We start from the raw sequence: 27,403 nt of genomic DNA on the forward strand, positions 1-27,403 counted from the left end.
CTTTGGGACAATGTACCTCAATTTCACATTACACATTCTTGCATCTCTACACTTACAATGGGATCTTGACAAAATCCCCTTCCGGTTGGGTACAATTATGCAAAAAAGGGTCGATTCACGTTTTCCTTCATTGTTGATAAATGACGGCATTCCATTTACTAATGTTATTCTCAAATACAACCCTAATTTCTTTCAAACTAAAATTCACGAAATTGGGTTTGAAGGAACTTTAAAGTAACATGAGATTTTCAAGCAAGTAAATTCAAGAACACAATTGATGCTAATTGGGAGCAACAAATTGAATTTTTCAGTTCAACCTGAACAAAAGCTAGTTTTTTTAATAGAATTTGTTGGATTAGAGAAGAAAAAGTATTGACATTGGTAAAGCCGGTAGCACTTAATCTCTTTTATCTCACCTATTCTATTTGAGCCGCTGGATTACAAAGACTTTCAATTCAACGACGGTTTTTGTAAATGACAAATAAAATGATTACTTATTACCGTGACAAAGTAGCTGGACCCTTTCTTTAATAATGTTATTAAGTACATGTACAAAATTTGTTATATGATGAATTACAACTTCCCCAACTTTAGTAAAAGTAATTTTTTTTTTTGGTTATATCCAATGTCATATTTATTAATTCAAAAAAAAGTGTCACATTTGCACATACATCTATAAACTATGGAGAGTTAAGATTGTTGGGGTTAGACCTAGTTAGGACATAATTTAAGTATGCAATTCAAAAAATTAACTTTATACGTAAAGTGACCTGATAGTATGTAACATACCATGTACCACTTCTTTCATAGTCAATGAGGGACGACATAATTTAATTAATAATCCATTTGGATGAATTTTCTGTCAATTGGGACAACATCAACAAATTTATTTTCATTTCATATAGTCGAGTCCACATCACATCTAACCACTAAAATCTGGTCATCCATCCTCTATATATATATATATATATATATATATATATATATATATATATATTTTATATTCATGTATGGCCTGTTTTTAAATTAACATGGGTCAACTTAACAGAAATCTAGTGGGAAATTTATAAAAATAACCTAAAAACTTTTGTAATTTTCACATTTAACCCTCTAAACTTTTTTCTATCAACATTAGCCAAAAACCCTCTCAAGTGCCAAAAATACCCCTCTCATTCTCACCAAGCTTCCTCTCTCTCTCTCTCTCTCTCTCTCTCTCTAACTAACGATTTCTCTCCCAAGGTGGTTACTCATTGCCGGCGGCTTCCCGGAGTCCATCCTCGGCAGCCAACATCACCAAAATTTCAGTCAAGATCTAAAATCAAAGGTTAATTTAAAAACCCTAGATTTTGAAGAATGTTTTATTTTATATTCTTATTTTATGTTGTGGTTTTCTTGTTGTGTTGGTGATGGTGAGTGAAAATTGAAGTGTTTATGACATTGATGGCATGGGTGAAGTTGTTGGTGTGATGCATAGGTGAAGATTGAAGTTGGCGCGAGCTTGGTGCCGGGAGGCATCGTGCTTGATCAGGTGTGACAGCGCACATATCGCACATGATTTGAGCAATAGGCGGGTCTGTCGCGCGCGCCTGTCGCACCAAGCTACAATTTTTTTTTAACGTGAAGTTGATGCGACAGGTAGCCTATCGCACCAAATTCTCTTGGTGCGACAAGTGTCTGTCGCACTAAATTTTTGCGACAGGTTGCTTGTCGCACAAATTCAGTGCGACAGGTGCCTATCGCACCTACATACAATCGCACTGAAATTCTCTCATCACATGAAATCAAGTTGACTATATTTCACTTTGTTAGAATCGTGTCGGATTGGTGTTGGATCCTGATGGATTCAACTGTATTTGATCGGAGTTCATTTTACCGTTTGCCGTCGTTATTTGCCGTTGCTTTTTGCCGTAAGGTTGCGTTTGGTTTGATAAAGAGGGAAAATAAAAGTTGCGGCTAATTATGATAGGAAAAGTTTTTGGAGGGTCAATTGTGAAAATTACAAAAACAATTTAGGTTATTTTTGTAAATTTCCAAATCTAGTTGATCCTCCCCCAATATAACATTTTAATTATTATACAGTGCATCTCAATTTCTTAGTTTTGCATTCTTTCTAATTTTCACGTAAAATTAAAAGCATAATTGTGAATACTAATTAGAGATTTTTTTTTTCGGTTGCATCATAAATGCATGTAATAGCAACTGTGAATTCTTTTCCTCATGATACTAAACACTGCATGTCTACACACTTGGAAAGCAAGCCTAAAGATGCTAAGTTAAAAGCACTTCCCAAAAAGCACATTGAGCGGAGTATAAACATGCATGTACAAGTAGGAAAGGCGCATATATCGAATGTATAAAGAGCGAGAAATGCTTTTTAATCTACCAAAAAATTTAAATTTTTGTGTCTAAACAAATGACGAAGTGGGGAAACTTCCAATAAATATAAATTCATTGATGACATACCATCTCATGCATATATAATGATTGCTGATTTGATTGAAAAAAAATAATAATAATTAAACTGTAGTTATTAAGGCTACGTTTGGTAAACTTTTTTGGGTAATTTTTGTTATTTAAATAAAAAAACACAAAAACATGTTTGGTAAAGTCATTAAAATTCTAAGAATAAAATGTTTTTGTTCTTTTACTTCTGTGAACAAAAGTCAAGAATGCCAATTTGGCGTTATTGACTTTTGTTAATAAAAAAAATTGGAGAACAAATAAAAATGATTATGGAAAAAGGTAGTGCCCTGTCCCAACCACTTTTAGTTAATTAACAATTCTTTCTCCTATAACCATTTACTTCTATCTTATCTCTTTAACTGTAATTATTATTTCTAGGATTTCTTTATGATACTGTATGTATTTTTACAGCATTGATAGTGGGATTAATGTGGACCATTAGTTTTAAGTATTTTAATCTCAATCGTCCATTTAATATAATGAATAATTAAATAATTAATGAAAATGTAGCACGTAGTCTACAAGTTGTTGGTAAATATTTTTTTAATTTTAAATTAATATTAATTTGAGAAAAAGCCACACACATCCCAAGGTTTGCTCAAATAGTCATATAGATCCACTTAGTTTCATAAATGGTAATACAAACCCCTTAATTTTCATAAATGACTATTATACGTTTTGATTTACACAACCTAAATAAATATACATATAGTAATAGGATAAAAATAATAATAAATATCATATGATACAAATAAAATATTAAAATAAGTATAATTAATAAAATAACATGTATAATGAATTTTTTTAATGTTAAGTTATTATTAATCTATTCCGATGGATTAAAATTTGACTTTAAGATAGATATTAATACATATATAATTAGAAAAGATATTGTAAATAAAACACTATAAATTTTTATAAATTGTTGTGAGTGTTAGGTATAACTATTTCAATATTCTATATCATACATCATACTTAAGATGTTGATTTTGTTGAAGTGTTATGTTATTAAACATTAAGCTTTGCATTTATAATGTGCCACAACTTTAATGTAAAATGTAATAAAAAATATAAAGACGTTTTTTAGTAATCAATTGTATTGTAATATGATCAAATTACGATAGAGTTATCATATTTTCACTGTTGAATATGCATATGGTTCTTATTGAATACGAAGGTGCATCATTACAGATAGCACAATTTCATCATCATCATCATCTTGCACCATTTAAAAAAATAGAAATATAGACCTAAATTAAGCTAATGGAGGAAGACCAACAGTCTTGAAAAGTTGTTCCATAAATTTAAGCCTACAGTGATACTTATTTCTAAACTGACACTCCAAGTAACTTAAGGTATGTTCAGTATCATTTTGTAGCCCCTATTTTCATTTTCATTTTAATAGTACAGGTGTAATATATGTTTGGTGAGCCTAAACCTTAAATCAAATTATAAAATGTATTAAACAGAATCTATTTGATAGTAATAAAAGTTAAAACATGTTAAACACGTTTTCTGTAAATTACAAAACGAATTATAAAATAATATACTGCATGTCTTCCAAAGTATAGCAAATAAAATATATTTTACAAAAACTATTATAGAAAGACATATAAGACATATGTTAAGTTAGTAGATGTGATTTTTCTTGTATTCATTAAGACATGAATTGATACCCACACACACATATTGAGTACTTCTATCTACCCCTATTTATTAATAGAAGGGAAATTAAAATCGTAATTACCCTGATATATTATGAATTGATATGTCACATATAAATATCAGTGAAAATTAATTTTTAGATTAATGTTGTAAACCATTTATAGGCATTTAATTAATCTAAGGTCAAATGAAATATATCACATGATATTTCATGCAGTAGTCCAATTTTTAACACTTTCATATAGTTTTGTAAGCTAATAAGCCAATGAAATATACTACATGAGAAATTGACGGGCTATTATTTATATTTCACTATTGGACAAATATGGATCTTCCAATTCTCTTCCATGGCCATAAATTAGAATAAAAAAATCACATAGTAGAGACTACATCCATTTGCATGCTCTCAAAATAGATTTTGAAATTAGTTTTGCATGCTTTCAAAATAAATTTTGAAATTAGTTTGGTTACATGATAATCAAATTATCTTATAACATTAATGACATAATTTAAGCACTATTTTAACAATTGTGAGTTTTACATTAAATCTTCAAATTAATTACATATTGTCACTCTTTCTTGTTTTGCTTGAAATTTCTATTTAATAAAATTACGAAAAGTTGATCATGAATGGTTTAGGATACATAGGTAAGATAAACTTTAAAAGTCTAATGAAACATTTCTATGAATGTGGGTTTCATATGCATGTTCATATATTTCATTGAAATCATATATTTGATTGAATTTTGTGTTATTAAACGAAATATGTTATTCAAGTGAAACATGTGGGAATTTTTATAACTCTAGGGGTCGTCATTGAAATTTCGCATACTTCTACCAACTCCACGATCCAACAGTTCACCCCTGTTAACCGGTTATGTTATTTTTTTATTAATAAATATAATGTACACTATTGATTAAATCTAATGGTTAATATTGCTTACACTATTAATGCTGTAAAATAATTACAGCATCATAGAGGGACCCTTATTTCTATCTTTTTTTTTCTTCAATTGTAAAAACTCAGAGTCTTTTATCTCTTCAACTAGGGGTGGGTATGGATTGAGTTGGATAGGGTTTGCAAAAACCTAACCCAACTTATTATTGAATGGGTTGAGATAAACTCAACCCAACCCAATTAAATAAATATATTCAATCCAATTCAATCCAACCCTTAAATTATCAAGTTGGGTTGGGTTAGGTTAGGTTGATTTGGGTTGAAAATTTAAAGTTAAATTAATATTAAAAAAATAAATAAAAAAAAAGATATGGAAGTTGAAATAAAACTTATTGAAATTAAATATAAAAATATTATATTATGAAAATTTTATTCACTATCTAGTATTTGATAAAGAAAACTAAAAGAATATAAAATGAACAAAACAGAAAAGTACCTTAGTTTTGGAATTAGAGTCTAGAGCAGTAGATACAAGAACAAAATAGTGAGCAGTAGATATAAGAACAAAATAATCTCTTTTATAAAAAAATAAATAAAAAGAGGTTAAAATTATAGATTAGTCGTTTCAATTTTTAGAATTTTGCAATTGAAAATTATCTTCTTCTTCTTGTTATTATTATTTATATGGGTTGGGTTGGGTTACATGGGTTCATCATAATTGATCCAATCCAACTCAATTATTGATTGGGTTCGAAAAAATTGACCCAATTAATTCATAATAATCCACTCAACCGGTCAAAATTAAATTGGGTTGGGTTGGATCAATTAGGTTGGATTGGGTTTGCCCACCCCTATCTTCAAATGTAGCCAAGATCAAGTTACTTTCTTTTTTCTTTTATGATTTTTTTATTGTTCATTAAAATTTTATATGATTTTCTATTATATTTGAGTTTCTTATCCTATGATTATTATTATTATTGTTGTTATTATTAAATATCATATAGCTATTTTTTTTTTTTTTGCTTTATTTGTAGGTGACAACTTTCATGTTGAAAGGGATAGATGTAGATATTTAGGCATGCTTTGGATGCAAATATTTTGTACCCTTATATTCTTTATATTTTAGGTTGTAAAATATAATTAGCACAAATGAACTACTTAAATGTCTATAATAAATATAATTGTAGTATGAATTTTTTTTGTTATATGCTACATATATTATTTTACTTTTTCATTTTATTTTAATTTTTAAACTTAATAAATTATGAGAGAGTTTTTTAAAAATTATTATTGCCGTATGAAATTTGATTTCATTTTGATTAAAATCATAATAACAAAATATAAAATGTATAGAAATTGAAGAAAATTATTTTATAAAAAATTCTATAAAATTTTATATTTTCAGAAAAATAACCAAACACATTTTTATTATTTTACATTTTCAGACAGACAACCAAATATATTTTTGTGTTTTTATTTTCATATTCTGTTTTGAAAACAAACCACCAAATAAATTTTCATTTTAAAAACATCACATCAAAAACATCATTCTCCTTTTTAAAATAAGAGCCAAAAATACTAATTAAAAAGTTACCAAATATACCCTAATTGATTCGGGTTTTTTTTTTTTAATTTGGACTATATATTGGCATCGTATTTTAAACTTCGACAAATAATATCTTGTTTCAAAACTTTCAACAATAGAAATGGTCTTAATTATGCTCTTGATGTTTTGCTTCACTCAAAATTCAAGTTGTTTTAAGTTTTAGAGAGTGAATAAGGGCTAATAAGTCCCTGACTTTTTATTCAAATTTTTTTAATGTTATAAAAAAAAAAGCAAAATCCAAAAGCACAACAAACAAGAAGCAGCAAAACCTTTTTAGGAAGCATTTTTTGTTTCATGTAGATTACTAATGCATCAAATAAGTAATATTTTAAGACGAAATAGTTTATGAGGTGTTTAAATATTTTTCTAAAAGTAATTTTATATAGTTTCCTTCTTTTAGTAGTTTGAAGTAAGAATGCATTTAAAAATATAAATATGAATAATATGGTTATTTGTATCATTTATAACATCTAATACAAACATAAATATTAATGATTTCACACACACTTGTAAATATAGTAATGCTAAAGTCACAAACACACAGCATAAATTATTTTTACAAATTGATACACACATATAACAACAATGATTAGATGAAAATAACACATGACTCACACAATTTACCAAAGTTATTTTGTGTTTTCATCCAATCAAGATTATTTCGTCACGTCAATTTGTAGAAAATAATCTAATACCAAAAATTTGCGACTTTAATATTTTCCATGAATAATTTAAAATTGAATCATATTAAGTCTTCAAACCTAAAAACAAACAACCTCTTCTTGTTGTTGTAATGAAAAGCAAAATGGAGAAGCCGACTTTTGTCTCATATATATGCAGCTGTTCTACTCCTACTCTCCTAGCCCTTGTGCATGTCATTATCAAATCAAGCTCCCATTTTGGAAATTTTTATACATCACATATATAAAAGCCAAAAATGAGGAGGAGTCCCTCTCGTTTCTCTCATGCCGGTTGGCCCAATTTCAACATTTATGATTGTGATAGACAGAATGCTAACTCTCAAATGAGAAACACACCACCCACCTCACCATTTTTCTTCCGATGACAAATTTGACATGCCATTTTCCGGCTCCCTTCAGTGGCTCTGCCTTACTGTAGAAAAATATCACAATGGCCGAATTATCCGGCCACCTAACGTTAGGCTGAAAGATGATTCTGCTTTGCTAGAATTGACCGGCATGTCAAAGATGCGACCAATGTTTAGATATCTTTTACAAATCTTAAATTTTTAGTTACACTCTCAAGTTTTTTTTTTTTCCCTCGCTAATCATATTTATGTACATTACATAATATATCATAAATTCCGAATTAGAAACAATAAATTTTAAGAGTATAATTGAGCTTTCAAAAGAGAATGTGGGTGCTGCGACCGACAAGCTTTATCAGTAGTCATTCTACAGAATCAAATATCTTGTATGGCAGAAGCTTAAGAAATGTGACCAAGATATGAAATTTTCATATAATAATTTCTTAAAAAATTCATTTGAAAAAAAAAAAGATTATTATATGCTTCGGAGAATCATGCCATACTACACTTACAAATTACACTTAATAAATAACAATTCCAAGAATACAGCTAAAAATTCATTCATGTAAATATCTCACTTTAATTAACACCATTTAGACAACAACACCCTTAATTCCCTATTTGGGCCCAAACTGAACCCGGGAGAAAAAATTGTTTGTTTGTTTTTTTTTTAAAAAAAAAAATCAATGAGACTAAATATCTTGTTTGCAAAGACAGTGCTCTTATTTTATTTCCGAGATTTCTACCAAATTTAATCAATGATTCAGGTTCACATTAACAAGAGATAGACTTAAATAAACATTCAATCATTTCAGCTTTTCACCATCTTAGGAGTTAGAAAAAGGGCAATGTGTTCTCTGAAATACCTAATCTTTTCTTCATCACCACTGGCAGCTCAATGACTAATGGAATTAACTTGATCCATACTTCAACCATTTGAGGCTGCAAAAGGAAAAGAGTTCATCTAGCTTCGCTAGCACTACAAGTCCACCAACAGCATGAAACCTCATTAGATTTTATAGACAGCGGTGGTGACAGTAAATAGCCGCACGAGAACCATGATACATACAGAAGTAGCAATATAATTAGCCTAGAAACCCAAATGGACTTGTATATTCAAGAGCAGAAGTGAAACCATAACCATGAAACTGAATCATCAATAGAAAAAGAAGCCCCTTCTTTTTCTAAGAATACTCCTAAAAGGAAGAATTGATGTACAGGCAATGTGTAAAATTTCCCCGTACTTTCATCCGAAAACTCCACATTCTCAGGATTCGTATAATTATATAACAAGTTAACAAAGAGGTATTTTGATACCAAACAAAAAACTCTCTTTAATCCGTTGCTGCATATGGAATCTTACAACAATCACCTTATACACAGATTCAAAATCAAAATATACAACAATTGGATGGGAACTATAAATACTTTCCATACATAAAATGAACGAGCTAAAGCTCTGTCAGCCAAGATATCATTACCAACAATAACAAGACATCATCTTTGCTCTATTACATCATACCCTGTAATCTAGAGATCCCCAAAAGGGAGATTACGCATAAACAAGCAGAATTCTTTCCACTTATTGCAAATAAATGTTCTTTTTGCTCTTTCAAATCATAAAATAAATACGCATGCACATCCCATACATGCAAAGAATGATCTAGTTTACCTTGTAAATAATATAGTACAGAATTCTAAAAACTCATGCTGCCGCAGACTGCTTATCCTCGGGATCTTCAAGATTTAGAGCTTGAAGCAACTTCGGCCATGATTCTGGAATTCCACCTGGAAGATCAAACTCTAATAGCTTGCCACGTCTACGGTAGAACTCCTCCACAGGTCGACTCTGCAGGTTCCAGATAATTCACCAAGCATGTTACCCATTGAACCAAAAATGTAGATTACTTAATATTCTGATCGAAAATGTGCCATGTAGCTAAGTGCATCGCACATTAAAAGTAAACGGAAAGACATCTCTTATATAGTTTAGTTGTCTAGCCTTAATAGCGCATATTTCAAAATGTTGGAATACATAAAAGTGGCCTTAAGTAATATTCAAGTACATCCCTAAAGAATGAAGAACTAAAAAGCATCATGGAACAATGGAGATTGGAGAATACCTTCTCATTATATATGCGAAGTCGCTCTCTAACAACTTCTTCTTTGTCATCAGAACGAGTGATAAGCTTTGATGCACAATGTGGTGGGGGAAGAAGTGGACCCATGTACATTCCAGGGTTCCCATTTTCACCCTTGATGTCAATACAGGCAACGTTGTAGTTTCCTCCACATTCACTACATATTCTTCTTCCGAGGCATTTTGCAAGCAATGCCTCCTCTCGAAGCTTTAGGTTAATCACCAAGTCAATGTCAGTCACTCCCTCCAATATTTCCTGGGAGGAAACAACCAAAACACAAACAAATATATACAGGTTGGATCTCGGAGGCACAAAAAGGGAAGAAACAATGGGACTAGAGAATGATATTTCCAAAATCTAATATGCCTTGGCCAATGGTGTTTTACCATCAGAAGTTACTAGTCAAGCATGTTCAATAATCCAAAGGTTTACTTCATGGCATCCACAGAATTCAGGATATGTTGACTAAATATATGTATTTTTCCTATAATACCACCAAAGTTTTAGGTTTAGATGAAGCCACTTTAAGCCTACTTAACTTGTTGCTAACAAACAATTAAGGAAAATATGAAGACAATTGAACAGTACATTACAACACAGTTACTGGCGCAGCCATTAAAATTAGCGAATAATTGTGGGAAAAATAGTGCCGATAGCAGTACATCGGGAATATTTTTGTATTTGTTTACTTGAAGACAGACAATTAAGTGTTGCAATTGATTAATTTGACCACAGCATCCATATATTAGCAGAAAAATCACTCATTTGCAATTTTTGTCAGTCAGTTCTTGACATTTAAACTATATTCAGCAAACTAGCATATAGATAGACAAGTTAATTTTCAATATCTCAGAAGTTGATCCCAGGAAGTACCGACCGCCTGTCTTACAGTTCGAGGAAAACCATCAAGAATAAACCCAGCTTCACCCTTAGCTTCTCCAGCTTCAAGACGCTTGGACAATAAATTTATTATAATTTCATCAGAAACTAACTTTCCCTGACTAACAATCTCATCGAGCTGCAAAACAGGAAGAATAAATACATGTTAACAGAACCCAGAAAAGAAAATGAAAAACAGCATGGAACCTCAAATTGCTGGTTTTTGAACCTGAAAAGCATCAACTCAATCCATCATTGCCATGCAAAGATACGGTTTAATCACATTATACATAGCCTAAAGATTTTATTGGTCCACTAAATACACAATGCATCCTACAGATAGTGCTAAAATGAAGTTGAAATTATCATTTTGGATTGTAGGAGCTAAATTTCACATTTATTAAAGCCAGGTTAGATTTTAGGTTTAGCTAAGACACTTGGGTCCTGTTTAGTAAGGTTCGGCAACTGAAGCTTAAAAGGTATCGCACTAAATTTTTTTTTTTTGATAAACAAGAATTAATATGGCTTGAAAGCAAAATCAATTTGATTCCCAACTAATTAAAATAAAAACTTATGATATCTTAATTATTTTTGTCAAAATTATTACTTAAAAACAATATTTACTGCACATTATTAACTTAACTTTTATTTCAGCTTACTTTAACTTAAAACTGCAGTGCCAAGGATTGCCTTACTCGGGACCTACCTTCCCTCTAAGTTTAGAAGCTCCAACAACTTTAACTAACTAAATTGAATTATGATTAGCAATTTCAGTCAATCTTTTTTTTTTTTGTGTCAATTGGAATATATCATTTCATTTGTGAAGAACTTGCACATAATCAAATAACTAACTCAATTGGGAGAAAGAGACCTGAGAGGAGAGTGGGCCCGAGGAAGCGAGCTCGTCGCGAACGAGATCACCGGTGGCGATGTGAGGAACTCCCAACAAATTCGACAGCCTAGAAGCATAAGTACCTTTGCCCACGCCTGGGCAGCCCAGAAAAACCCACTGGACATGTTTGCCCTCGCCCTTCCCCTCTTTCTTCTTCTTACTATTATTATTATTAAGCGGCAGCGCCGCCGCTGCTCCTGCTTTTGCTTTGGGGTCGATTCCGGTATTTTCACAAGAAGTTGAGAGCGCACGAGACAGGAATATTAGTGTCTGCAAAGACGTCGTCGTTGTCGTCGCCGCCGTAGAGCCTCTCGCTCTCCAAACACGGCTTAATACCGACATGTCGTATTCTCCACTGTGAGAGAGAGAGAGAAAGAGAGAGAGAGAGAGAGATGGCGGTGATTTTGAATGGGTCTCTTCTTGACCCAGAAGAGGAAGCTTCGGTTTGGATTTGAAATTTTGAAGGTCTCTGGTTTGATTTTTATTTATTTATTTATTTTAAGTTTTTTGGTATTTTGGCCTTGGGTCCTTCGAGCGAGGAGCGGAGTAGAGACACGTGAATCGAAATCGACGTTTGAATTTGCCCACGAGCGCTTTAATTTTTCAATTTCCAATTTGTTCTAGAGGATCTTCTTTCTTTGATTCTTTCTTCTCAACTTGACAGCTTCTGTTCTGTACTTTCAACGCAAGCTTTTGGTTAGGGCAAGGCTCATTGACTACGTTTGTACAAGTCATTTGTCGAAGGCCACAACGGTGTGAAATCCGCTAATTATAGTAGTGCGTGAGTCAAAGGGCAATCAGCAGCCAACAATATTCCCAGTGAATATTCGTTCATCTTTCGGCCCAGCTGGCTGACTCCATACCGAATGAATCCGCCTACATCAACTTAGGCATCGGCTATCGCCTACCCCCGTCACATTCGCATTTTTTGGTTAAGGTTATTGGTAACAACATCACATCTTTTTTGTCTTACGCTTGTTGGTACAACCTAAAAGAAGAATGAAAATTGTTACTAATAACAAAAATTGTGACAGGTGCTGCAAACACCCTACGGGTACTTACTACAAAAAGAAATCAACAGTTGATAATCTTATCATTTACCAGGTCAAATTACAGATGCTATCTATCAATCAATGAAGTGAAACATATCAATGAATGAGCTGGGTGAATTTTCCATCCCATCTGTTCTTCCAATCAAACCTTTTAGAACAATTTATAAATCAAATCAGGACTTAAAAGGGAACAATCATCGATTTTTAATTAACGATCCCAGATCAGATGGTGGGTCGGGTTCGGGTGTGGGTGTGGGCGTGTTTTTTTGTGTGTGTGTGTGGGGGTGGGGGGGGCATTCTTTGGCTACATATGATCGGGCCGCCCATCATCGTCACTCATTCCATCACCAGCATGCCTGCAACCAAAATCCCGCTTGAAAATTAAAAAAAAAAAGTTTATGTCGAACCCTTGCAAAAACATATAATGATCAATAATTGTTGAGGTTATCATGGACAAAACAGACAAGGAAACCATATATAAGAAAGCAAGCAGATGGTAGCACTGATGTTAAATTACGACACCAACTGGAGAACCATCTTGATAGGGCATCTAAACCCAACCACCTCCTTGCCCTAAGGTTAGGATTTCGCTACAAGTTAGCGATTACAGGCCACGAATATTACAAAATCCACTTTAAAAAGTAAACCTATAAAGACCTGCAACCCATATAAGCTACACCTATGCACTTTCATGAGCCTTGCCTGTGTGGTAGCAAGCAAATGGAGCAATTCAACTTGTGAAACTAACCCTGCTAGCAAGACTACGCTAAACTATCTGTCAGAAGATCCTTAAGCTCACAGCCCTGGAAGAACTAACGATTAATTAAATAAATAAATAATATCAGAATGAAAATTTTGGATCAGAGTGAGTGAAATACATACCGCCAAGACGTAGTTAGGTTTCGAGCTTTTCTGTCCAACTGAAGGTTTTCCAATGCAGCTGATGCTCGGACTACATCATCTGAAAGCTCATCGCTGTCATATCTCCAATTGTACTCATCTTTCCTGTAAGCAGACATGGAAGACCCTGCTGCTCTCCTATCTAAGAGGCAAAAAGAATTACATTAATAAACAGCAAGCAACCAGAATATAGAACAGATAATACACTAAAATTAAGAATTTACCAGAAGCCTGGGAAGCAGGAATCGGCCTATTAGATGTGTTCCAACAAAACAAAACATGTCAATTATACACATATAAAAGGCATTAAAAAGAGGGAAAAACTGAAAAACAAAAGTAAAAGAAATGAAAAAATGGGAAAAGGAGAGGTTTTGTCCAGCACCTTCCCAATGGAGGTAAGCCCCCAGCAACAGAAGAGGACGAAGGTCTCCGTGCGTTCCTTGACTCAAAATGGGACATGGACTCGGAGTCAGGTTGTCTCCTTCCAGTAATCCTTGCTTGGGAGGAATTCTGCGAAAACATAATGTTTATTCACGCCTTATTGCAAGGAAATACTCGAAAAGTGGAAAAGATCTCATTATGAAGTAAGATAACATGGCATAGGTCATAATCCCATAACAAGATATTATTCATTATAATTCATGCTTGCATGCAGTCTAAACATTGCAGTTCTACAAAGCCACACCTGCTCTAGAGGGAAATCATATATAATACATTCCAACTAAACTTTGTGAAAAATTTTAAAACAAGCTTCGAATCATATGTAACATTCCAACTAAACTTTGTGAAAAAACGTAGAAGGAGCTTTATTTCCCTGGATTTTCATAACATGAAAACAAGCAATATAAAATGCAAGAACAGGCAAATAGTGAAGGTTTCTTATTATCTAATGAGTCTGCTAACCCAACTACCATACTTCCAGAGTTATAACAAAATTTTAACAGGGTAATATATAGCATATGGCCAGCCTCAAATTTTGCACTCAGCAATGTTTGCAGCATTTCACTAGAACAGAAAGCATTTACTGCTCAGCATAATATCTCAAACTCAAACCGAACACGCTTTTATAAAAAACAACACATATTCATACAGTAATCAAGAGGCACATAGCACATATAACGTGTAGATGAAACCAATCCAATGAGTAAATGAAACCCAAATGATAAAGATACCATCATAATGTAAGGCTTCAAATTTCAGGACAAGTTCCATGATATCTGAAGCTTGGAGAATCTAGAACAAGAAAAGGATCTGATACCATACCTCAAACTTCAAGAATCCTTCAAGAACATCCAACAGCAAAGGAGCACTATCACCATTTTTATTAAGATCGTAACCATTCTTGCTACTAAACTCTTTCAATTCAGCTTTCCAAGCATCTTTTTGCTGCAATGTGACCAATCAACCAAACATAAGCAACTTAACAAGAACTTATTGTTAAAAAGTAAGCGTAATTAAGTCTATAGATTGAAAGTTACTTAATTACCAAATTACACTCTGGCAGATATACTTTCATTGTGTGGTTTAGTTGAGCCCAGTCTAAGTACTCACATATTAAAGCAGTTAGCAGCCTTCCTGCACTTCGAAAGTCATATATGCAAAGAAAATTAGACAATGGCAGGAAGATGTAAAAAAGAAATAAGATCTTGATGCACTCTCAACATCATAACTGCACAGAAGCACGCATGCTCATATATATAAATAACCACTGCAATATTTAAGTGCTTTAACAACAATTTAAATTATTTAATGCTAAGTACAAACAAAATCAATGGAGAACTGACATGAAAGAGCATTAGACATGTCAAAGAAGTACAATCTAGTTAGATACTTGTCTAATGCAGTTGGTGAAGCCTCAATAATACTAATATTCTTGATACTGAAGTAACATCCAGAAGAACATGGCTATAAGAATCAGAGCAGTCCACAAGATCATCAGTTCTAGTTGTACTCAAAGACACTAGACTCTTGAAAACAGAAAATTTCAACAAAAATAATTTTAGTATCTAAATTTGCTTCTTTTTTCTTTTTCTTTTTCTTTTTTTTGGGGGGGGGGGGGGGGACTAATAAAAGGAAAGGCGAAACTGATTTGTTAATCTTATCTTTATCATTCAAGGTATACTAAGTTACTCTGGAGGTGGCCCATAACCAGCCTACTAATGAATGCAACAAAGGAAATGAAGGTTTAAACACTAAATTAAAAAGAATATTAGTAACCAGAAACCCAAACAAACAGCAAACCAATAAGAGCAGAGAATAATTCCCAGCCTAAGAAGGGAAACTCTTTCAACTGTGAAATATAGAGACCAATATTCATTTTAACGAGGTGACCTGAAGGAGAGGCATGAAGTTGTTTGGCACGATCATTGCAGCTACCCAATAATGCAGGAGGCAGACCTTCATCTTTCTCAATTACGCGATCCTCCTCTTCAATTGCCTCAAAGACACTGGCCCTGAGTTCAGCCTAGGAAACAGACCGATTTGAGTCAGTTAAAAAGGCACAAAAATTGAATTAAAGGGAAAGACTTTGCTACAATTAGCAATATTCACCGAACAGCAAGAAAACCCCAAAAATTCAAATGAGCTTTAATTATCTGAAAATTGAAGCGAAAAAATTAAAATTTTGGGCATAACCCCATCAATCTAGTTAGAGTTATGATCTTCAAGATAACACCAACTAGCCATAAATCCATCTAACTTTAACTTCAAAAGCCCCAATTTCTCTTCAATTTCCTATTAAGAAAATTAACCACACGACGCAGATAAGATCTAAAACACGCACAAAAATAAAAATAAAAAAATCAAAATTACTGCATTGCACCAGATCCGACGTAAAACAGAAGCTGAACTAATTTCGAATTTCTTCACTTTTTTCTAAATCAATTATTCGCGATAACTAAGGGGAAATGAAGAAGATAAAAGGGGTAGTTGGATAAATTCGTACCCGGATCTTAGCGAGGACACCTTTCTTCTCTAGCGTTCTGGTGACTAGGGTTTTGAGGTCCATCATTTCTCGCGTATAATCGTCCATTTTTGAATAAGCTCTCTCTCTCTCTCTCTCTCTCTCTCTCTCTCTCAGTTTTTGCTTCCGCTGTTTGTGTACGAGAAATTGAGACTTTGATAGAGGAGAAACCAACGAAGTACTACAGAGAGGTGCTCTGTTTGTAAAATTACTCTCCGGCAAAGGAGATGGGTGTAATTATGGGTTTTTTTTTTGTTGGTGAAATAGTGGGGTCCCCTTGATGGTTTTGTAGGTAGGATCTGCGCCGTTGAGTTGTGGGTCCACTGTTTTTAAAATTCGAATTTCGCTGGGATTAAATTAATAGATAATGTTTTGAGCCTTTGAGAATTGAGCTATCTTCCCTTACAGACCGCGGTCGCGGTCACTGTCTTTCCTTACTATTGATTGTCTATTTCGCTATGGTAACCTTAGCCACGTCTACGTACGCCCCGGCCTGGAGTAATTTCATGTGTTCAGAAATTCAATTAAAATTAATAAAATTTAACTATCTAAAAGAGCTCGAACAAGGAAATACAGTACCTTTAAGACACTTAATTAGACCTATGAATTAAATTATTTTGGGTTCTCATAAACTTAATAGTATTCTCCATTCCAAAAATATGGGTGAGTAAATGTATTTTCTTGGGTGTAGGCACAAGTCTCACCTCTGTTTACCATATGTTTTCAAGTGTTTTTTTTTAATAGGCCTCCGACAGTTGATATGAGAAAATGAATACAAACTTCTAATAGAGATCCATATTTATTTTTATTGAATTGGTGTGCAACAAGATACTTATCGACGTTCAATTTTAACGAGATTATCAGATTCAGAATACAGCCCCGCCAATAAAAACTCAAAACATGCCCTATCATAGACACTTAGTTAAAAATTTTAATATATATAACTAAAATTATAACATCAATAAGATATTCTAAGTGCTAAAAAAATGAAAAAGATTTATGTAATATTTTTGTCAAAAATACTTAATTCTATTTACTTTCTCAATTATCAATTGGATTTTTTTTTTGTAGAGTGGAGCCTTTTACACCCTAAAATTCTTATAACACCCCTTTTTGAATATTATTTCCTAAAATACATTTGTTTAATTGATAAAATATAAATCTATATATTAAAATTAAATATCTACTCATATAATTTTATCCAAAAAAATTTCTTTTCAAATTGCATACTAATCATAAAACATTATATTTATCTTAAATTTTTTCTTATATATATTTTCAATCTTCATAACTCTAAACTCTTATAATTTTCTCCACTAAGTCTTTACTGACATAATATATCAATATGTATGCTTAAGTAGGTTATGCAGAATCGTTGTTGCCTGATGGGAGTAGGTGTGAAAAATATGTTAGAAGCATAATTTATCTAACTATAATTAAAATTTCATTAAAATAAGAAATTAATTAATTTGTATTAGGTTATTTCAGTGATTTCAATAAAAAGGGGGTTTTAAAAGAGATTTCGAGGGATGTTAACGCCAATAGTGAATAGAGCTCAACAGAGTCGTTGAATTGTTAAAGCTTGACCCACTTGGGAAACACTGCAACTGGGTTCTCCTTTCATAATCTTATAGAGCCTTTTGTACCCCCATTTCCAAAATTTCAATTTTATTTCTTGTGAAATTACCAAATGGAACAAGTTAGGGCATGTTCGGTATTGTTTATGAATTTGTATTTTTTTAAAAACGGAAATGAGAATGAAATCGTGTTTTGCAGTTGCTATATTTTGAATTTCAGTATGCATTTGGTGTCATTTTCTATATCCTATATTTTAAAACTGAAAACAGTAATATGCATTCGATAGACATAACTAAAAATGATAAAAACAGATAATATGTTTTCAGTAGTATTGTTTTCAAAAATAGTTTTCACTAAACATTTAAATCATACTTATAGTTAAAAAGTAATTGTTTAACTAATTTGAGTAAATTTTTAAGTAATTTGAGTAATTATTTTTTAGAGCATGTAAATATGATATTGTTGTCTTACCATTGTCATTGCCATGGTAGTGGTTTCATTGCAAATTCCATTTTGTTGATGATGCACATTTTGAGTTTGTTGTCAACTGTCACTCTAAAAATGTCATTTTATCAGAGAGAAAATTGACATGACTTAAAAGTGTTTGATTTTCTCCCAGATATAAGAGTGCTTAATTATAATATATCTCAGTGAGTCCAAGGTCGATCCACAGAAAAAGAATTTAATTTGTTTACTTAAGTTTATCCAAATAAAAATAAAATTTATAAATATGTAATTTACTTAAGAAAAAGTATAAAATTGAATTAGTTAGGGTTATGGATCCACTCTTGGTAATAAATACAATTTAACAAATTCTTTTTATTTTTATTTTATTTCCCAAAAGATTAATTGTATAAATTAAAATTATTTTCCCATTTATTTTATTGTGGATTAAGAATTTAATGTGCCAAAACTTAATTTGTCTACACTAAATCAAAATACCAATTTTCCATATTTTATACTAAGATGTTAAGAATTTATTGTGCCAAATTTCCATTTTTGTCTACACTAAATCAAAATTTCAAAATATAAAATATGGATAAAATTAAATAGAAAATAATTTAATTTATAAAATTAAAAATAGAATTTGATTTAACCATATTTTTTTACTAAAAATTTCACTTTCCCTTAACTATAAATATTTAGTTAAACATTTTTGAAATAAAGGAAATTATTAAAATTGAAAAAAAAATAATTAAAAAAAAGTAATTTGAAAATTGAAATAAAACTAATTTATTGATTGAAAATATATTACAAAGAAATATGAAAAGAAAAAATTGGGGGGAAAGAAGAGAAGAGAAGGTGTGAAGAGGTGTGTTCACCCCCTCTCTATTTATACTAATACATGGTAAATCTACACCACACAAATAAAAAAAATCTAATTAGATCTTACCCTTACATTTGTCCCAATAATAATCTCACTAATAAAACATAAATCTAACTTAATCCACACAAGTATATCCAACAAATTCCACTAACAATTACCATATCTAACATGATAAAAACTTATAATTTTATAATTACCACATTTACCATGGTAAAAATATAAAAATTTACAACAAACGTCTCGGCTCCTCCTCAACAATGACAATTTCTCGAACTTCCGTATTCCAAATTTGACATCCATACATTTGTTTGGAGCCTCAATTTGCATGAAATTATTATTTTTACCTAATAAACACACAAAAATACACAAAATCAAATATTTAGAAAAATAATTAGAAATTCACAATATGTTAGACAATTACAAATATAAATTATATTAATAGCACAAAATAACATTTTTATCCCTTAATAAACATACAATTTTTAACACTAATAAAAATGATTCAGGCAAAATTTGGATTTTCTTGTTAGAGAGAAATAGAGATTTCAAAGCTTTACTTTTAATCGAAATCACTTAAATAGTTTGTAGCTTGGGAACAAAAAAATAGAAACTCATTTTGCCAATTTGATTAATTGGTTATAATAAAATAGCATTGATTATAAATTCCTTGTTGTGCCTTGAAAAAATGAGTTAAAAAATTTTGACACGAGATTGTTCTTAATTTGAATTGGTCAATTTGTAGTAGAATATATATAATTTTGATATATGTTCTTAATACGACCAAGAGACGCAGCCAAGAGAGCAGCAACAGTCGAGGCAGCCGGGATAGAGTAGCAACGACTACGATGAAGACGGAACAACAGCAGCGGCTAAGATGAAGTAACAGCGGTGGCAGAGACAGAGTACAACAATTGGTACACCGAGAGAGAATAGATCGGGAGAGATAAGGGGAGAGTGTGTTGTCAGATGAAGATAAAGAGGGAGGGATGGAGGGATGGAGGGAGGGAGGGAGAGAAGGGGGGGGGGGAACGTTACTATAACTAGATCGGGAGAGATGAGAAGAGAGAAAGAGAGTTGTTGATGAAGAGATAAAGATTAAGATAAGGAGTTAACGAGCTTTTAGGTATTGTTTTTTTATTTTATTTTTGAGTTTATGTTTGTAATAGATGGAGAATATGTTTAACATATTTTTCACTTTATTAGTTATAGAAGTGAATCTGAATTTCATGTTTTGTAATCTATTTTTTAAATTCAACCCAATAAACATGTATTGTATATGTATTATGAAAACAAAAATGAAAACAATGGCTAAAAACTGGTATCGAGCATGCCTTAATCTTCCCTCAGATAGATAATAAGTTTCTAAGTTTTTTTTTTTATATATAAAATAAGCAACCACTAATACTTCATAAAATTGAGAGATACAATATTTGAATAGGCTTAAATACAAAACTTAGAAGAACCTAAGGGCTTGTTTGGTACTGTTTTCAAACCTTTATTTTCATTCTTGTTTTATAAATACAATTGAAAAACACGTTTGGTGGGCTTAACTCAAAAATGGATTATAAAATAAAGAATTCGGATTCAGTTTCCTTGTTGTAAAGTTGAAAACGTGTTGAAGGTGTTTTCAAATGAATTTACGATTTAGACTAAAGAACAAACTCTAGAACAAATCTCAAATATTTTCCTTGCCTCGTTTCTCTTCATCAACAGCTCCTAAAGTCCATGATCTCAACTCTCCCCTCTCGTTATCATTCTCTTCTTCCTCTTTCTCCATATCAACAGCACATCTCTCTCTCTAACTCGGTCTGCCGTCACCGATCTGTCTCTCTCTCTTCTTCCTCTTTCTCCAGATCTATAGCACATTTCTCTCTCTCTGACTCGGTTTGCCATCACTGATTTGTCTCTCTATGTACCCCAAATTAGTTGCTGCTCTTCAAGTCTGTCGTTACTGCTGCTTGATCTCGGCTGTTGCAGCTGCTTTCTTCACTTGGTCTTTGCTCCAGCTACGCGCGCTTGCTGCAATCTGCTGCATCGTCTGCTGAAATCTACTCGATTGCTGCAACCACTCACTCGGTGCCATCTTTGCTCCATCTCTTGTTGGTATATTTCTTTATTTTTTCTATTTGGGTGAATTTTGAGTGTGATTCTTTTTGTTTAGCTTGGACCCATATCATGTTCAATTAGACAAATCGGATGTTGCTATGTTCAATTAGTTTTTTTGACAAATTAATTGGGCAATTTTGAGTGCGTTCGTTGCTTGATATGTGTTCATTCCAAGTGACATGTTTTCTAATATGTTTGGGAGTGCTTTTTGGCATGGTCAAAAGCGCTTTTTTGATAAGCACTTGATGAGTGTTTTCTTAGGGAAGCAATTTTAGGTGATTTTGTAGATGATGTTTTTACATAAAAAATTTCCAAGCAAAACTTTAGCTCGTTCTATAAAATGTTTTCTTGATCATCTTGTTTTCCAGTTTATGCTCTGGTTTTAAGTGAAGATTTTAAAGATGAAGAGCATTATAATGTTCTTGTTTTTGGATGCATAACGCCATAATGGGGGAGCAGTGCTCATAGGTCATTATCAAGATTCCCTTTTCAATCGGTCATTAATTAATTACAAGCAATTACTTTGATTTTTTTTTTAATTCATTTTATGAAGTTGTGATTATTAGAATTTGGGATGGGGCTTGTAATAAGGTTTCTTCAATTTTCCATTTTTCTCCATTAATAAAGTGGTGGGATTGTTGAGCAAACTGACATTGATGTTTAGAGTTTGAGCAAAAGTTGGAAAGAATTGTGTAGGTCAATGTCTTAAAATGGAATTTATTGATTAAGAAAAAGGTAATATGCAATGCTAAAATTAAAATTTATAGGCTTGTTTCATTTTCAACTTATGATAATAGCTAATCACATGCACATGTTTGGATTTTCAAATTTGGAATAACATTGCACATTTGAAAGCTGTCTTTTTCTACACAAACATGCTGACATGCACATACACACCATGATCTTTCGAGTAACATTCAGCTTCTAATCTATGACATGTTGCTGAAATTACTTTCAGGTTATGTTGAATTTGATTAATATTTGATATGCGTTATTTTTTTTAATTTTTCAAGATATGGATCCACATGATGTTGATGTTGAGGATAAGGCCGATTGGTCTAGCCGGACCGAAAATGCTTTTATTCGTATAGTGCATGACCATGTTAAAAAGGGTGATTTACAAACATCAACCTTTACTAAGAAAATTTGGACCACTATAAGTGATGAGTTATTTGAACAATCCCAAAAAAGATTCAATGCAGGGCAATTTAAGTCCAAGTTTAATAGGTTGCACAAAAAACATCGAGAGTTTTCTGACTTAGTAGCTCATACTGGTTTTGGCTGTGATCCTATTTCAAATACGGTCACAGCATCGGAAGCTGTTTGAGCTGAATATATTAAGGTAAAATTATATTCACATTATATTAAATAGTTTCGTATAAAATTAAAGTATTATTTTTTGGTTTTATACACTTATTTTTTTTCCACAAAGAGTGCCTGGAGTGAAGGCATATCGTAAAAAATGATTAGAGTACTACCAAACCTTAGGGGAGATATTCAACACCACCACAGCTTCTGGCCATTTGCATTTTTCCTCTAGCCAAGTTCCATTGTCCTCGGATGAGGATCATGAATTGGAAGAGAATTTTCTTGGTCATGGAGTTCATGTTGATATTGAGGATGACGATTCAATGTAACCTCTTTCCGAGACTAGGACAGAAAAAAGGTCTCGTCGGCCAATTGCAGCTTCAATTGAGCGTGGTAAAAAAAATAAGAGTGAGTTTGACAGTTACTTTAAAATGGCTAGTTCAGTGATGAATGCTAGAATGAAGATGGTTAAGTGCAAAAGTGCGGAGTCGGCTTCTCAATGTGTTGAAAAGTAGTCTATTGAAGAGTCTATTGAAGCTGTGAAGAAATTGGGAGACATTGATGGAGATACATACAACAAATTGATGGATAAGCTAGTGCCCAATATTGAGTGGAGGAAAGCATTTCTGAGCATGCCTGAGCATAGAAAAAAATATTGGTTAACTAGTTTATAGTTTGTTCTTTAAGATATAATGTGATTAACTTGGATGTTATTTGGATGTTATTGGTTGTGAATTGTGTGCTTGTTTATTTTATAGTTTGGACTTTGTAATACTTTTATTTGTCGAACTTTATGTTATTTTTATGAGTTTGAAATGTGTTTGTTGAACTTTATTTTATTTTATTTTTGTGAGTTGAACTTTTTATTTTTTTAGCTCAATTATCATATACTTGAAATATAATCTAGAATTTTTTTTATCAGATAAAAAAAATGAACAATAACAACAATGAAGATGAAAATATTGACAGTTTAACAGATATTGAAGAAGTTGTTTTAGAGGTAGCAATTGCTATAAAAATTTATGAGAAACAACAGCGTGCTATTAGAAGGCAATGCTATACAGGACAATTGTCTGGCATTGAATTTGTTCAAGAGTTGTTAAATGGTCATCCGAACAGGATATATAACATGTTTCGAATGGATAAAGAAGTTTTTATTCGATTATGTTATACACTTGAACATTTACAATTATTAGAGAATGATAGACATGTTTGTATCAAGGAGGCTGTAGCAATGTGCTTGTATATATTGTCCCATGGTGGTGTTGTGCGGGTTGTATTTGAGCGTTTTCAACGTTCAGTGGAAACTGTGTTTACACACTTTAAGCGTGTGTTAAAAGCATTTTGTTACTTGGTAAATCACATTATAAAACCAAAGCCTCAAGGGGAAACGCCATTAGAGATTGGAAACAATCCAATTTTTTTTCCATATTTTGAGGTAAGAAATTCAATACATGTTACTTCAATATTAATGGACATTAACATTTAGTTAATAAATTATTAATTCATATTTTCACATAAGTGTATTGGTGCAATTGATGGAACCCACATTGCTGCAGGTCACCAGCATAGAAATAGATATCATATCGAGATAAAAAGACTTAAGTGACTCAAAATATCATGTGTGCACGTTCTTTTGACATGATATTTACATTTGTATATACGAGCTGGGAAGGTACCGCCAATGACTCCAGGGTGTTTATGGATGCCTTAAATAGACCAGAATATGGGTTTTCACTTCCAGAAGAAGGTAAGAATATTGATATATATATGTGTGTGTGTGTGTGTGTGTGTGTTATAATATCTTTGGCTTTTATTTTTTAATTAAGTTATGTTTTATTGTTTCTATATTTTAGGATATTACTACGTTGTGGATTCTGGATACATAAATATGAAGGGATTTTTGACACCATATAGAAGTGAGAGATATCATTTACGTGATTATAGAGGATCAGGCCGAGCACCTAGAGATCCCCAAGAATTGTTTAATTATAGACATTCATCATTGCGTAATGTAATTGAGCGATGTTTTGATGTTTTAAAAGCGTGATTTTCAATTTTAAGGGATATGCATAATTATAGTTTACGTAAGCAACATCTAATTCCAATTGCATGTTGCGTTTTACATAATTTTATTCGACGAGAAAATGCAAGTGATAGGTTATTTGGGGACTTTGATGTGCAAGATTTGGTTACCAATGATGAAGGAGACACTAGTAGGCCACTTACTAATATTGATTTATCTCCAGCAAGTGTCGCAGAGATGAATGCTACAAGAAATGGAATTGCAGCTTTTATGTGGCATGATTACATACGTAATGCATAATGTCTATCATGTAATTTTTTATAATTATTTTGTTTAAATCATGTGTTGTAATATATATCTTAATTATATGGTATAAAAACAATGACAATGTCAAACTTTTTTTAATTAATGTTAATGCTTAAACTTTATCATAATGTAATTTTTTTATAATAAATTTGTTTAAATTATTTTGTTGTATTTGTGTATGTATTAGCTAAATAATTATTTTATGACTATAAATATAATGTAAATGATTAGTAAAAAATGTTTTTGAAAAAAAAAAACATTACCAAACGCATATTCTCTGTTTTTATAATTTTTAACTGTGTCTACCAAACTCATATTACTGTTTTCAATTTTAAAATATAGGATACAGAAAATGATATCATACGTATATTTAAATTCGAAATACGGCAACTGTCAAACACTATTTTTATTTTTATTTTTATTCTCAGAAAATACAAATTTAAAAATAATACCAAACAGGCCCTAAGGCTCTAGCCTTATTCACTACAAACTTTAATTTTAAATTTCAAATGAAAAGTAATTTCACAGTAGGTCTCATAGCTTAATAAGAAAATTATGCTGGTCTAACTATTCAACTCATGTTTTTAAGGTGAAATCATTATTCAAATAGACTAAAGAAAAGCTATTACAACCCAACAAAGTCACTAGATTTAAGCTCCATCTAGTGACCAGTGACATTATTATAACAACAAAAAACTAAAAACAAGAACAAAAACCACCACATGTTGATCCTAAGGTCATTTCCCAAATAAACCCATGACAAGCCCCCGTCATCGATTATTGGAATACTCGACGCGCCACCATGAAAGCCAAATAAAACCTCCAACATTTGTGTACCCTCCCAAATCGAATCACTAGGTTGGCACCATCAATAGTCATCAAAAACACCTCTCAGAGCGAAAAAAGGAACCATAAAAATATAACCAACTAACATTCAACAACAAATATAACAAAACAAAATAAACATTATAAGAAAGAAAATTAGAGGAAAAAGGATAGGAAAAAAAAATAAGAAAAAATTAAAGAAAAAACAGAAACAATATAATGCCAACAGGAAAGGGAGTGGGAAAATCCCTCCCTGTCCAGAAGCCTCTAGTTTAGGAACTGTTGCTTGGAAAAAGGGAAGCGATGGATAGATCTAGATGGCTTGGAAGCAGTAAGCTCGATAGCGGTGGTGGTTTATCCTTTAGGATAGCTATTTGGTTGGAAACAACAAATTAGCAGCGATGGTGCTTTATGATTCCGATTATCAGTAACTAGATTAGTTGTATGTGATGGTTAGAAATAAGGGCTAGCAATAAGGAATTGGTATGAAATGGGCGGCGGTGAGAGATGAAAGGGTGGTGCCAGCATACTAGTATTCGTACACCACTTTGAGAGTTTTCTTCTTTAATGAAAGTGACAATAAATATGTATAAATTTAGAGCTCCAATAAATCATATATATTACAAATATTTACATGGATCGTAACCATTATGAAAAAAAAAAAAAAAAGAATTGCTTCGAGTATAGGTTTTGTTAAGTATAGTTTTTCAAATGTAATTTATTCAAGTGGAGTTTTTATAAACAAGCTTTTACAAAATAATAATAATAATTCTATAGTTGCTAGTGAAACCTTTTATTAAAAGTTAAAAATTATTTTACTAAGGAAGCTTTTAAAATTATGCTATAAAAGAATAAAATAAGAATGTAAAAAAAAATAATGAGTATTTTAGACTATTAATTTTTTAAAATAAATTATGCTATAATTTAGTCTCCATTTGCTATAGTTTTTTAAGGAGAACTTATTTAAGTAGAGATTTTACCTAAAAAAATTTAATTGTTTGTTTGTCAATGAAAATTTTTATTAATAAATTATAAAATTACTTTAATAGGTAATTTTTAAAAAATTATGTTATGAAAAGAATAAAATAATATTGTCAAATAAGTAGAAAATATTTTAACATTTAAGAAAAAAATTTCAACCTCTACTCTCAAAAATTTTAAATTTAAACTTTTGCTAGTATAAATAAAATAATTTATTTACACTTTAAAAGTTCTACTAAAAAATCGACCAAATAACAACAAAAAATTTAATAAAAATTTGTGAGATTAAATAAGTACTTATAATTCTATTAGATAAGCCATGACAAATAAGCACTTATTCTAAAAAATCTAAAATTTAAGTTCTAGTTAATAGAAGCAAAATGCGTTACTTAATTCTTTAAAACTCTACTTTAAAATAATTTAAACAACAATAAAAAAAA

General features: G+C 31.6%; 2 protein-coding genes across 2 annotated transcripts; both read right to left on the reverse strand.

The window, feature by feature from the left end:
• Positions 1-9,094: 9,094 nt before the first annotated feature.
• On the reverse strand, positions 9,095-12,598 carry LOC18044746 (probable adenylate kinase 6, chloroplastic). Its single transcript, XM_006436119.2, has 4 exons — positions 11,572-12,598; positions 10,699-10,839; positions 9,804-10,076; positions 9,095-9,529 (listed from the first exon to the last, which is right to left on the reverse strand). Exons 1-4 carry the CDS (start codon positions 11,932-11,934, stop codon positions 9,386-9,388), a joined length of 921 nt encoding a protein of 306 aa, XP_006436182.1. The 5' UTR covers positions 11,935-12,598; the 3' UTR covers positions 9,095-9,385.
• A 337-nt stretch (positions 12,599-12,935) lies between these two features.
• On the reverse strand, positions 12,936-16,835 carry LOC18044747 (protein TONNEAU 1a). Its single transcript, XM_006436120.2, has 8 exons — positions 16,489-16,835; positions 15,876-16,008; positions 15,031-15,119; positions 14,808-14,930; positions 13,927-14,054; positions 13,769-13,794; positions 13,527-13,686; positions 12,936-13,000 (listed from the first exon to the last, which is right to left on the reverse strand). The coding sequence occupies exons 1-8, from the start codon at positions 16,573-16,575 to the stop codon at positions 12,949-12,951; spliced, it is 798 nt and encodes a 265-aa protein (XP_006436183.1). The 5' UTR covers positions 16,576-16,835; the 3' UTR covers positions 12,936-12,948.
• Positions 16,836-27,403: the final 10,568 nt, after the last annotated feature.

This window comes from Citrus clementina, unplaced genomic scaffold (genome assembly GCF_000493195.1).
Source record: "Citrus clementina cultivar Clemenules unplaced genomic scaffold, Citrus_clementina_v1.0 scaffold_4, whole genome shotgun sequence".
NCBI classification, from domain to species: domain Eukaryota; kingdom Viridiplantae; phylum Streptophyta; class Magnoliopsida; order Sapindales; family Rutaceae; genus Citrus; species Citrus x clementina.